General features: G+C 42.0%; 2 protein-coding genes across 4 annotated transcripts in view; one reads left to right on the top strand and one right to left on the bottom strand.

The window, feature by feature from the left end:
- Window positions 1-14,335, bottom strand: part of LOC309624569 (uncharacterized protein C5orf46 homolog) — a 70,860-nt gene that overhangs the window by 19,187 nt on the left and 37,338 nt on the right. The window lies entirely within an intron of this gene.
- SCGB3A2 (secretoglobin family 3A member 2) lies at window positions 9,586-13,015 on the top strand. Its single transcript, XM_082382819.1, has 3 exons — window positions 9,586-9,787; window positions 12,272-12,474; window positions 12,870-13,015. The coding sequence occupies exons 1-3, from the start codon at window positions 9,733-9,735 to the stop codon at window positions 12,891-12,893; spliced, it is 282 nt and encodes a 93-aa protein (XP_082238945.1). The 5' UTR covers window positions 9,586-9,732; the 3' UTR covers window positions 12,894-13,015.

The following is a 14,335-nucleotide window of genomic DNA, read 5'->3' on the forward strand; positions in this document are numbered from 1 at the left end:
TGGATACGTGTTCTTTGCAATTCTTCCTACCAAGAAGTAGAGTGTGTTTCCTCTCTGCTCAGATCTGGACTGGTCCTATGGCTTGATTGGAATAACAGAATGTAATGTAAAAGATGCTGTGTATCTTTTGAGGCTAATCATTAGAACATCTACAGTTTTAATTTTCATGTCTTTCAATATGAACTCATGGACCACAAAGGCCTCTTGCAGACAGCTTGCTGCTGAGCTCCTGGCCAAAGCCAACTACAAATGCCAGTGTTTTGTATATCAGGACATCCCAGTGCACTAGTAAACAGAACGCTGCAGAAGAATGCAGTCATTTCAAAGAATTATGAAAATAATGAACTGCGGTTGTTTTAAGCCACTAAGTTTTGGAATAATTTGTTATGCAGCTTTAAATAACTAATAGGTCCAGGTTGCAAATGGCTTCAAAGTATTAGACTCAGATCTAAATATGTTGACTGTGACTAATAACCAGTAACGAAATAAAGTTTTTTTCTTCTTTGATTTTGATACCCCAGTTTTACAGTTCTGGTAGATTTTTATAGCTGTATTTTCAGAGCCTGTGGAGTTTGAAATGATTTCTGAGATCAGAACACTTTTTGCTCATATTGATGTTAAAAAAAAAAAGATCATTGAAATTAGTTCTGTCTTATTTCTCAGTTCCCTCTTTTGCCAATCAAAGAATGAGTCCTGAATTTTTTTCTAGATTTGATGGAACAATAACCATTATTTTATTATTGTAATACCTACGTGTAAACCAAGGACCTGAACATGCACCATCTCAATTAATCCATACAACCATATATGCTTAATATATGATCTTCCTTTATAGGTTAATGAGCTGAGATTCAGAAAGGTGAATGATTTGCTATGGGAATTAAATGAAAGAGATTCATTAAAACTTCTCTGACCCTAGTCAAATGTTCTTTCTGTTTCATCATCAATGTAAGTGAACGAAGCTGGCAAACTGACGCCTGAACACAGGATAAGAACAGAACAACTTTTTTTCTCTGGAGAACTGATTTAACTAAGAGAGGCGAGGGCATCCCTGGGGTTTGGCCTGGCATAGGGAGTCAGGGCCCAAGTAGAGTAAGAAGGGCATTTACTGAGGGGACACCGAATAGCAAGAGAGTCAAAGCCCTTGCAGTGAGAAGAGGGTATTTACATATACCTACATATGTATACATATCCTTTCTAGCTCTGTCCACTGAGAGGGCCTTGAAGCAGGACATCCTGGTTGAAATGAGTAACCTAGTACCTGGATGACTCCACAATATTACTTTTCTTCTAAAAAGAACTAAGGGTCACTTCTTGGAAAAAGAGTTTATTTGGGCTGGGGCAGAGAATATTGAAGATGAGCCTGGATCATCTTGTAGTACCAGAAAGCAAGCACAAAGAATGACAGGGAAACACCAAAAGGCAAAGAGGCCAGCTTGCAGGGGCTTTCACTGGCAATATTTGAGACATTTTGGTTATCAAATATAATATTACTGTAATGGATGATACCCCATTTAATAAAGTAGGAAACCCTGAGTCCCTTCTGGTATTTAAGCAGAAATTGAACGTTTGCTTAGGAATGGGATATTTACATAGTTTCAAAGTAACTTCCCACAAAACAATTGTTAATTAAACAGGAAAATGAGCAAAATGGAGAAGTCTGGCAGACTTCACCTTAATCATGGGATCAAGATGAGTAGTATAAATCAGTAAGGGGAAGAATCATGTACCAACTGATAGGATACACTGAGAACACAACCTGGCTTCTTGCATAGCTGGAACCTGGCAATGAGGAAGCATCAGATGAAGCCAAACTGAGCAACATTCTACAAAAAAACTGGCCTGTGGTCTTCAGAAATTTCATGAAAGTCAAGGCAAGGCTGAGCAACTCTTCCAGGTTGAAGAAGACTAAACAGACATAATGGCAAAGTGTAATACATGATTCTGAACCGCATCTTTTTGCTACAAAGGACAGTATTCAGATAGTTGGTGAAACTTGAATTAGGTATAATTCAGTAGGTGGTAGTAAAGTATCAATGTTAAGTTCCTGATTATGGTCATGTAGGAGGGTGTCGTTGCACATAGTACCCACCAGTATTCCTTGAGTGACGGAGCATTGGGTCAGCAATTCAGTTTCAAATGGTTCCAAAAAAAATTCTTTGTATTGTACTCAGATCTTTTCTGTGTAAGTGTGAAGTTGTCTCAAATTTAAAACTTTATACCAAAAAAACCTCCATTATTACTTTACTGGATACAGTGATTATCCATTCCCCTCCTTCTGTTCTATAAAGCAAGCCAAAAGAAATACAGAATTCTTTAAAGAGAAAATTGTAAATAAAAAATCCCCAAATATCATTCAAAATTAAATCATGGAGAAGTGGTGTTGATGAACTTGTTGGTAATGGTGGCTGCTGTGAGGTTACGGTTAGGAAGCTGGAAAACAAAACGTAGAGAGGGATGGGCTTCCCTGGTGGCGCAGTGGTTGAGAATCTGCCTGCCAATGCAGGGGACACGGGTTCGAGCCCTGGTCTGGGAAGAGCCCACATGCCACGGAGCAACTAAGCCCGTGAGCCACAATTACTGAGCCTGCGCGTCTGGAGCCTGTGCTCCGCAACAAGAGAGGCCGCGATGGTGAGAGTCCCGCGCACCGCGATGAAGAGTGGTCCCCACTTGCCGCAACTAGAGAAAGCCCTCGCACAGAAACGAAGACTCAACACAGTCATAAATAAATAAATAAATAAATAAAGAACGTGAATTTCTTTAAAAAAAAAAAAAGCAAACTGGGCTATTCATTTCAAAAAAAAAAAAAAGTAGAGAGGGAAATAATGGCAATCATCATCATCATTATCATATCTAACAAATTGATTGCTCATCCTGAGGCTTGCCAGGGGCCCACTCATCTTAGTAAAAAGGCCTAGCCCTCCCTGTACTTCTGGTCAAGAGTCATAGTGTAAACATTTGGAAAGGGGGAAACGATTTATAGCAGAGGCACTGAGTGAGGACCTGCAACTTGGCAAAGTACGCCATGAACTTCTCATGTTCTTCTTTGAGTCACACCCACAGGGTGAATGTGCAGTTTGGCTGTTTCTTGGAAGGGTGTTAAGCTCACATATTCAAGAGCAGGCAAGGCCGAGGCCGTCACTGATTTAGTTGCTAAAGATACAATGAGCCACTTTTAGATTTAGTCAGTTTATCACTTTACATAGACAGCAAAGAGGAGAATAGACCAAAAGTGTCAGCTCCCTATCATCTTTGTCGCATACATTAAAAAGGATGACAATGAAACAGAAGGGGTTGGATGACTCCAAGGTCGATTGTGGGGAGCTCTTTCTAGACTGCAGCTGAGAGGCTTAGGTTTTAATATTCTGCATTTCTGTTCCAAGGGCGGTTAGGGCAGAAAGTCCCACACCTCATAGGACCTGGGAGGGAATGTCTTATGACAGCTTCCCTGGAGAGATGTGAAGGCACGTGGGAGATGGCTCATAGCAGCTACTGTAGTCCTCGCATCCTCTCGGGTTCCAGGAGGATTGCAAGGTGTTCCCCCAAGACTCAGATAAACAATGGTTCGACCCTTCACATATGTGGATCCCTGCAAGGTTACCAGGTAATATGGTAAATAAAGTCATTCCCCTATAAAGGGCAGTTGAAAGGTAGGACTTAGAACATGATCATGTCATGGAGAATGTCTGCTAGGCACTGAAGAGCTGCCCTCTGGGAGGGCTGACATCCTCGCTGGAAGGAAGTTATAGCAGATGCTATTCTGGCCCCCTAACTAGATAGTGACATTAGCTGTGAATGTGGGACTGCGCCATGGTTTGGGAGTATGGGGTCATCTGGGTCCAGACTCCTCCTCACTGAACGGCCTTTCTGCTTCCCTTACACTAATGTGCTTTATAAACCCCTATGACCAGGTTTGACCCTGCTCAAGAACCCATATTTCTCACTATGGATCAAGTCTTGCCAGATGAAGTGGTAGTCTCATTCAGGCCACCAGAGTTTAGTTTTTTATAGCCATACCTTCTCATTAACTCATCTGATGCAATTCATTGATTGTTTGATTGTAAACTAAGCATTTGTTTGAAATTTGCATGGTCAGGCATGTGGATGAACAGTGCTGGACAGAGAAAGATAAAAGAGACTTTTTCCACACATCTTCCTTTTTAGCTTACTTGTCTCAATTAGTTTCTTAAAATAAAACATTACAAATTCTACTTTTAGCTCTCATATTCTCTTCTTATCCAAATCTTTGAATTCAAGAACCACTTGAAGTCATCTTTGAAAAATCCAGCCTGGGCAAGTCAATTTTCTCCTTTTTTGAGGCTTCCTAGATTTGTACTTTGGTTTGGTCTTGATTTATGCGTCACTTCCTGTGTTTCACCCTCATGGGCTCATGTTCCATTTGGATTTCCCTGCAGTGCCTCTACAGGGGCTAAAAGTTAGTCTTAAACAACAGTGGACTGATTTTTCACTAAATAGGATTCAATCAATAGGGAAGAGAGCCAGGAACAGGTTATTTTTATTTTATTTTATTTTTTTTTGCTTTTCTCCAAACTCTATAAGGTTGGTATGCAAAGCTGTGACATTTGATTGTTACATGCTTGTGTTTTCAAGACAAATTTTGAGGCTATATCCCGTTTTATTTAGGTTTCACTTTGTCACTTTGACCATCCAATTTACAGAAAGTAGAAGAGAAGATAATGAGCTCTACTTTGATGTCTCCAGTGTGACTTCCCAATAATTGTCTCTTTTCAGCTAGAAGAAAGAGTGTGAGATGAAATCTCAGGCTGATTCTTTTCTTTTTCTGGTTTGTGTCTTTTTTTTTTTTTTTTTTCTGGTTTGTGTCTTGAATCTACATTCAGCTGGCTTCTTTAGAACTGTCATTCTCCTCACAGAGACAAAAAGGACACGGTATATCTTTCCATCTGTTTGTGTCATCTTCAATTTCTTTCATCAGCATCTTATTGTTTTTGGAGTACAGGTCTTCTGCCTCCTTAGGTAAGTTTATTCCTAGGTATTTTATTCTTTTTCATGCAGTGGTAAGTGGGATTGTTTCCTTAGTTTCTCTTTCTGATCTTTCGTTGTTAGTGCATAGGAATGCAACCTAATTTTGTATCCTGCAACTTGACTGAATTCATTGATGAGCTCTAGTAGTTTTTCTGGTGGTGTCTTTAGGATTTTCTATGTATAGTGTCATGTCATCTGCAAACAGTGACAGTTTTACTTCCTCTTTTCCAATTTGGATTCCTTTTATTTCTTTTTCCTTTCTGATTGCCATGGCTAGGACTTCTAAAACTATGTTGAATAAGAGTGGTAAGAGTGGGCATCTTTTTCTCGTTCCTGATCTTAGAGGAAATGCTTTCAGTTTTTCACCATTGAGTATGATGTTAGCTGTGGGTTTGTCATATATGGCCGTTATTATGTTGGACTTACTGACTTGCTTCTAACAGTTTCCTTTAATATAATTAAGATGAGGCAAGAGTCATGCTGGCTTTCTTCCTGCTGTATTCCCAGAATCTACCACAGAGGCAGATCCACCAAACATGCTCAATAAATACTTGTTGAATGGCTAATTGAACTTCCACTCTCACTTATTAATTTAATCTCCACAAAAAATTCATTTGAAAAACACTTTGAAAATTAATTTAGAAACACTGGTATTCATTTCCTTTTCATTTCTTTTCATGAATTAATTTATTAACAAATGCTTACTGGAAAAGCATATTAGTTAAGTGTTTAAAGGTAAAGAAATACAAATCAGAAGAAAGGACTCAAATTCTGGCCACATTATATATTATCTAAGTGACCTTGGCAATTAATTCATTGCTTCCAGCTTCAGACCTCTCATTTATAAAATGGGATAAAAGCTCTTATCTTCAGGGGCTTTATGAGAATGAAATGGATACCATATGCAAAGTGTAGGGCCTGGCACTGATTGGTGGTTCTTAATAATATTATCAAGTGTGTAGGATTCTGTGTTAGGATCCAAACATGAACAAGACAAAGCCGCTTGAGATGTTTACAAATTAGTCCTGGGAAAGAAAACATTAATACAAATAATATCAGTATCAGTAGCATAACAACGGCACAAGAAGAGCATAGAAGGCTGTTTTAAAATATGTTTTATTATTATTCAGGTCATCAGATCAGGAGATAACTGCCATTGAAAAGATAGCTTGTTATACTGACAGATTCCCAAGAAAAGTGTCATGCCACACCACAGGGCAGTAAGGGCACATGGGAAGCACTGGGTTTGTCAGGAGGGTGGGGCAGGTGAGTGGACAGGAGCGTTTACTCAAACTTCCCAGCAGTTTTCCATGGGAAGGGATGGGGAGACAGGGTAAGCAGGTTTAGGATAGGCTAGTTTGAATAATTTCAGTGGGCTCTGGGGTGTAGGGACTGTCCCTAGTTGTCTGGTAGCTGCCTGGGCCCGGGGGTGATTGAGGCAGGTGGGCAGTGGCCCAGTCGGGGACAAGGGCTTCCTGAAGGAGGTGGTTGGCAGTGTGGGCTCTGGATTGGTTGGTTTGCATATGAAAGGTACACTCCCAGGTGAGCCATTTGCTATCTCTAGGAATTAGCTAGCCCTGGGAGGGGCAGTCCCTCCAAGGTCAGCAAGCCTCCGAAATGTCAAAGCATCAGAAATATGGAATAAAAAGACATGACTAATACATGGGCTCAGAATGCAGGAAGCATGGGAGTAGCCAAGTCTGAGTCTCTTTTCAGGTCTGACTGTACCCCCAATCCTCTTGTTCTTTACAATCAGAGCACCCTATTAGCTTCTTCATAGGACTTACTACTAGTTCTTTATTTGTTTACCTGTTTATTGTCTGTTTATCCCATACACTGTCAGCTCCACGAAAGCAAGAAATTTGCTTGCCTCATTTACTACTCCAGTCTTAGTTCCTGACAGTGTCAGGCACAGAGTAGATGCTCAATAACTATTTGTTGAACAAAAGAAATGAAAACAGTAGTGCTTGAAGGTTATGTGATGTCTGTCTGTTCACGTGCACATATTACTGTTCATATATGTGTAAGCATGTGGACATTTGTGTTTGTAAGTGTGACAGAGAGAGAGAGAGAGAGTGTGTGTGTGTGTGTGTGTGTGTGTGTGTGTGTGTTTTGCATGGAGGAGGTTCTAGCCTTTAGTCTAAGCCATCCATGTTTACTACCAGGTTTTGGTCAAGACAAATGTCTGGTCGACTATTAGACGGGCCCACCAGAAATCTATTAGCACTTCCTGGGAAAGAACTGAGGTCTGAGGAACTTCCTGGGAAAGAACTCACCTCCAGGACCAGCAGACAAGCTGGAGACAGTGCCACACACTTCAGAGGTAGAAAGGGAGAAGCATCCGTGTGTGTGTATTGCTCTATTTCTCTTGGATTGGTCCAGCCCCTTGTGGACTCATAACTTGGCAGTTGCGAGAGAGAGGCTATGTTTCCAAACAGAAATATCTGTTTTTTGCCAAAAGCTCTACTATATTTTAGTATGCTGTGTTAGTCAGAACCCAGCCAGAAAGTCAAAACCATGCCAGGTGATCAAACAGGAAAAATTTATCTTGAAGGATAATTCACAAGATGCTAGAAAGGCAGTTAAAGCAACCAGGGGAAAGGCGAGTCAACTCTGAGATTAGAAAGTTCAGGAAGCTGCTACTGCTTCTTGGCCGGGAGGAATAGGGAGAGCAGGTTGGGCCCAGGCTGGGGCTGCACTGTGGAAGCCGGAACGATGGTGGGACTGCCTGGTGTGTGGGGGACCGCAGATGAAAGGGCCTTTCTGGAAGGAGCTGGAGCCATGGAGAAGCGGCCGTCACTGCCCGAGATGTCTCCTGAAGCAGGGAGAGGGAGAAGCACCCTGATTTCTCCCTTTCTCTCCCCTCCAATCTTTTCCCAGTGCCTCCCATTAGCCGATCCTAACCAGAACGCAATTGGCCAGAAAGTCTGGAAACCACAGTTTGAAAAACTGAGCCTCCTATAGTGCAGGGCAGAGGGGGGGGGGACGTGCACGGAGAGGATGTGAGAGCAAAATGGAAACAACCAGCAGAGATGAGGGCAGTACAGTTTTCGTATCCTGTAGAAAGGTCATAACGTAAAAATAAAGGACGGCATCAACTCGCCACCGCTTTACCACACACAACCTTGGCCCTGTGAGAGTTCTGGAACATCAACATCCCTGGCTAGGTGATAGCTCCCCAGGAAAAACTGAAGCCGTCTCTGGCAGAGAAAGCAGTAGAAGGGGCAGGATTGCGTATGTGTGGCAGTAATACATGATCTCCTCCATGCAGTTTATAATGTAGCAGAAAAATTAAGAAATGGCAGTTATAACTCGGTAATGCACAGAAATGAATAGCAGGTGACACTTGTTAGGTGTTAATCTTGGTTTGGTACAGTTATATCCTGGGTCTACATAATTACATTAAATCCTCATAACGATACCACACCCTCAAGTGGGGCCCCAACTCCTGGCCTTGCACCTAGAGGGGACTATGCCTTGATGTATCTTCCTCACAATGTTCTAAGTACCCCTTCAGTGGCAGGGGCTGGCTGGGGCCAGCAATGTCACTTGGTCAGGGAGCTCCAAGCTGGGACTGGGATCCACCTGGACCCTGGATCTTATTTCTCCCCTTCAAGTTTCATTCTTTCTCTCTTTCCTGTACCAGATACCACAAGGAACTCTAGGACTTGGGCTTACAGATAGGGTCATCCTAGGGCCCCATGGCTGAGTCCTGGTTGCAGGAGGGCAGCCTTGCAAACAGATTGTTCCTGTGGCCAGCACAGTATTTCTTTTGCATGATTACAAGGGACTGGACTGCCAGAAGGGTTCTGACATGCATATTTTGGTGACCCAAGTTGTTTATATGGATGGGGTCTTGTAAAAAAATTTTTTTTCTCAGGGTCACACACCTTTGAGACCATCTTGCTGTTAGCTGTTAAATGTCCCATTTTAGATGAGGAGAACAATACTATAGAATAAAATACGTCAAATCTAAGGTTACACAAAGAGTAAATATTGAATCCCAGGTTTTTAAAAAGGCATTTTGATCTTCGATCCTGAGCTATATGAGAACACAGAGAAGGCATGACCCTGGGTGTTCCCCAAATAAGTGGGAGACACTAGAAATGGTAGAAGATCTTGCCATGTAGATGTGTGAGCAGGGATGGGGTGGGTGGAGGTAAATTCCAGAGAAACGTGGCACTAAATGCCAGTAAGCTGAGTCTGTATTATTTCAGGACTGAAGGGGCGTCGGGATTAGTCCTACAACTGGCGAGCTCATCAGTTAATGTGTTTCTCCAAACTTTAAATGAATAGAAAACTGGAGGAAAGCAACAGAATTTTCACTCTCTTTAATCCCAATATGAAACCTTCCCTTCTTTTCAGAGTTCTTCCAGGAGAAGGACTTCTAGAGCTCTTTGCTTCCCACCCGCAACTCTGTGTAAGAGCTTATGCAAGAGATCCTTGAGAGTGTTTTAAGTTAGGGCTTTGTTTCTCATGGGAACATGAGAGAAAGCGGAAAAAACCTCCAATTTGTTTAGTGAGAAAACATGACCTCCATGCTCTTCTCCCCTGGGGCGAGTCAAGTGGTCATGACTGAAATTCAGGTCCCTGTTTGGTGTATAAATATGTGTGTGTGCAAAAGCCACTGCCACACTTGGTACAGCAAGGGGAACCACTGGCTCGGTGGACTCATTAGGTTTTCCAGTTTAATTTTAAACTCCAGGGAAATATCACAGATAACGTACAATGAAGCTGGTCACTGTGTTCCTGCTGGTGACCATCAGCATTTGCAGTTACTCTGGTAAGTAAGCTGGGAACATATGCTATTTCTGTATTTTTCTGTTAACAGGAACACAACTGGTAAGCCTAGGCTCCCAGTGGAATATGGTGGAGGGAGTTTTAGAGCCACAGAATAGTAAGATCAGAAGGGACTTCAGATGTCCCCTGCTCCCAGCTCCAAGCTCTAACCCAATACAAGTACTATCCCTGGTGTATCCTACAAAGAAGTTAACCAGCTCCCACAGAAGTTCAACAAACGCACTTCAGTATTGAACTTCGGCCACCATTAATCTTCCTTAATTTTGGATTAAGATCTGATTTTGTGACTTCTTTCTTTTATGTTTCTGAAACTATATGGAGTCATTCTTGCTATCACCTCTAATCAGTTTGCAGCGTTGGTTCTCTTGAGACATAGCTATGTTTATCTGTTCACACAATCAGTGGGTATTTGTTGAATAGTTATAAGCCGTTGGTCACTGGATAGGCATTCGAAGATTCAGACCTGAATCAGACATAAATATTGTTCTCAAGGTTCTTATAGTCTGGCAAGGGAGAGAAGACTTCTACAGAAGTCACTGCCGTACTAGACCAGTCATTAATGCACAATGACAATACAGATAGAGCTCTGTGGGAGAGCTGAGGGGTGAACAGTTCCATTTCTAGGTAGGGTATAGAGGCTGATTTCTTGGAGGAGAATGGGAACTGATCCTTTCTTTTTGGAGGGAGTCATTTTAACTATAGGAAGAGATATTTGGGTGCATCTGCAAAATCCATCATAATGGCCACTGCTCATTTGGAGAACAAAAAGCTTTGAGGGTCTCCCCTCTGGAATATGTAAGTACATACAGAGAAGACAGTCACCAAAGTGTTGAAAATAAGAAGTACAGAGATTAATCATGAGAAACTGTGATACCCATGCCTACATTGGCAACTTTGGCTTGTGAATTTTTTTTGAATTTTTGAACTAATTTGTAACTTCACCAGTTTTGGCTATTTTGTTGTCCTTTGGTGTCTAAGGACACATGGGAAGAGGTGGCAGCAGAAAGATGGGTGGAGGGGAAATAAATATCCCCCTTCTGGGGGAGAGTTTTGGAGGGAAAGTGGGTGGTAGAAGATGAAGGGGAAATAGCTGCACAAGCTCCATTTTTATGATTTGAATGGGAAAATAAAAAGTATTACAAAGAGAATGAAGTACTGGCAGGGTCTTAGCCAGCAGGAGGATGTGTGTCTCATGTGTGTGCTTCTGCATATGTGTATTTATACATACGCAAATGTGTTTTGTAAAAATATGTATCATAAGCATTTTCCTCATTCTCTAACCTCTTCTATGTGAAAGTTATCTTTCTAAAGCTGAAGATATAAAATGCAAATTATTCCATATAAGAGCCTTGATAGCTCCTCATTACCCTTGGGGAAAAAGAGTCTCAAACTCATCTGTATGACATTCAAGGCTTTGAAAATCTGCCCCACCCAAGTTGCAGCCTAACCTTCTTTATTCCTCCTCAGCACACCCCACTGGAATTCTGAAGAAGACTCACCATCCTGTGTATGCACTTTCACCTTAATATCTCAATGCCTTGGTTAATTTTTTTCCTCTTTAAAATGCTACTCCCCTTCTTTACCTGTGATCCTGACATTTGCCTCAAGACACATCTCCTGCAACATCTATTCTTGGAAGATTCCTGTAGCGTTCTCCTACGTTAGAATTAATCATCACTTCTTTTGTGTTTCCATAGAGCTTTGTCCATAATATTAGCATAGCACATGCTGCTCTGTGGCATACACAAATCTTTTTTGTCCACCAGATTGTGTGGGTTCTCTGAGTGTAATATCTTGTTTTATTCGTCTGTGTATCTGCACCAACTGGCATAGAGTCTCTGTTCACTTATGTTTGTAGCATTGAGTTGGACTGGTTGGGAGCAGTTTCCTGGGCTGTGGTTGGGTCCATTCATGTCTCCAAGTGGAGGTTCATTATGGCATCTTCCCTTTGGTTTCAAACTTGTGGGCTGTGGAGACAGCCACACGCAAACTATACTCCCATCTAGTCAATCACCAGTATCTTTTGAGTGCTTACTATATGCCAGGGTCTGTGCTAGGCATAGGGTATGGTAGTGAATAAAACTCAAATTTCTTATTCTCATGGATCCTACATTCTAGTGAGAGGATGAAGGCAAAGTAAAGAAATGAATAAAGATTTAATACTTTAAGTAGTGGTAAGAAAAAATAAAGATAGAGGGTGACGGGTGATACCATTTTAGATACATCTCTGAGAATGTAACATCTGAGGAGAGACCAAACAAGTAAGGAAGAAAGGCATGTAGTTATCTGGGGAAAGAAAGTTCTAGAGAGATGGAATGGGAGGGGCAAAGGTCCGGAAGCAGATGTTTTCATGAGAAATCAAGATGAGTAGGGCTGGAATGGAGCCATTGATGGAGAGAGTGGAAGGTGGTGAGGTCATAGGAACTGGAAGTGCCTTGTTTTACTTGGGATCTCTTTTGCTCTGCAGCTACCGCCTTCTTCATCAACAGTTTGCCACTTCCTGTCAACAAGGTTTTACCTTTACCTCTGGACAACGATCTCCCCCTCATGGACCCACTTAAGCTTCTTCTGAAAACTCTGGGCATTTCTGTTGAGCACCTTGTGGAAGGGCTAAGGAAGTGTGTGAGTGAGCTGGGACCAGAGGCCTCTGAGGCCGTGAAGAAACTGCTGGTAACTGCAGCTTGTGGGGCTAACTCATCAAAGGGCAGGGCTTAGTCACCCTGAGTGCTCACCCTCTCCACCCCACTTCCACCCCACCTTGTTCTCATTTGTGAACCTGTATTTCCCCCTTGCTTACTGTACTCATACACATTTTGCATGTCCTTGAATCTCAAGGAAAGTGCAGTATCCACACTTCTAGAAGGAATTTTTGAATGAGAGAGATGTATGCTAGTCGTGAAATGTATGCCACTTCCCAGCTTTGTGATTCTGGATGGGACTTACCCACTCTGAGCTTTTGTTTCTTTGTAAGTAAAATGGTAGCGAAATAGGGTAGTGACTATTTTTGGTGATGTGCTATGATATGTAGCTGCTCTTATTTTTAATATTGCCTTTTTGACTTTCAGGAGGCACTCTCACATTTGGTGTGACAGCAGAAAAAAGCAAGAGTGGAGGAGGGAAGGAGATGATGCTCTCCTCCTCCCTGGCTGAAACTCCTTCCATCCTAAAATTCAGTGACCCCTGAAAAGAATGAATAAAGCAATGAACAGACTTCAGTTTGTCCTATTTTTATTTGGGGAGCTCTATTCAGAAGGGCCTAACTAGATAATTTTTTCCTTGGGTTATAAACTCTAGAGAGCCTGTTGTTATAAAGACAACTCGCATTTTCAGTAAGGTGTAATGATTTTTTCCTTCTCCTTATCTCTAACTTGAATGTCTCCATTTTCTTCAACTGTTGTTTATCTGACAATGTTTCCAGATGCTTTATGTTCCTATTCCCCTACTTCTAAGGAATTTTTTTTTAAGCCTTAAAATAAAAGCACTTTATTTGATTATAATTCTGCAGTTTGCCTTGGATTCACCTGGGTAGTTCTTCCACTGGTGTTACCTGGTGACACTCTGATAGTTTGGATAGAGTAGATGCTCCAAAACATGAAAAGATGCTCAACATCACTAATTATTAGAGAAATGCAAATCACAGCTACAATGAGATATCACCTCACACTGGTCAGAATGGCCATCATCACAAAATCTACAAACAATAAATGCTGGAGAGGGTGTGAAGAAAAGGGAAGTTTTACAAGCTTCATTTGTTTGGAGTCTACATCACCAGAATGTGAGGTTTGATTAAGTTAGCAGTTATATTAGTGCCACCCCATAGCTTCACAGACCCTTCCACCAAGTTAGGCCTCTGCTACGTCATTCTCTGGCAAATGGTTCTGAACTATCCTTTCTTTTCCTCAATGCTACCGTGTACTATGATTCCAGAATCATCTTTTCCAAGACATAATTCTGGCTCTATACGACCACCTATAAAATAGATTTCAAGCTCCTTAGTATGGCATACAAGGTCTTTCATGATCTGGCCTTACTTTACATGTCTAGTCTCATCAATGTTCCTTTCTTCACATGTGCTCCAGCCCCAGCCATGCTGAAGAGATAACTAAATCTCTTTGCTGCTAACACTCTTATGCCTTAATGAAAAAACTCAAGCTTCTTCCCACCTGCAATGTCTGCCCCAGTCTGCCTCCAGACTTGGGCTTGTGCCAATCTTGGGGCTATTTGCCCTTAGATCCATTGCCCATGCTTTCCATGCTCTGCTCCATATTAGGGGGAGGGAGGGGACATGATGCTGACCCTTGCAGGTGGTTCCCAGGTCAGTTTCTCAGGTTCCCATGTCAGTTGATATTTGGGCTGCATTCTGCCCCAGAAGGCCCAGGCAGGAGATGGGAGGTGGGAAAAGGGGAAAGGCCAGAGTGTGGCCTCCCCTCTCTCTCTCTCTCTCTCTCTCTCTCTCTCTCTCTCTCTCTCTATTTGGGAGAAGTCTCTGGAAGTGCCTGCACTATGTCTGAGCCACCAGGTCCTGCTGGAT

Source organism: Balaenoptera borealis (assembly GCF_965194805.1).
Source record: "Balaenoptera borealis genome assembly, chromosome: 2".
Classification (NCBI taxonomy): Eukaryota; Metazoa; Chordata; class Mammalia; order Artiodactyla; family Balaenopteridae; genus Balaenoptera; species Balaenoptera borealis.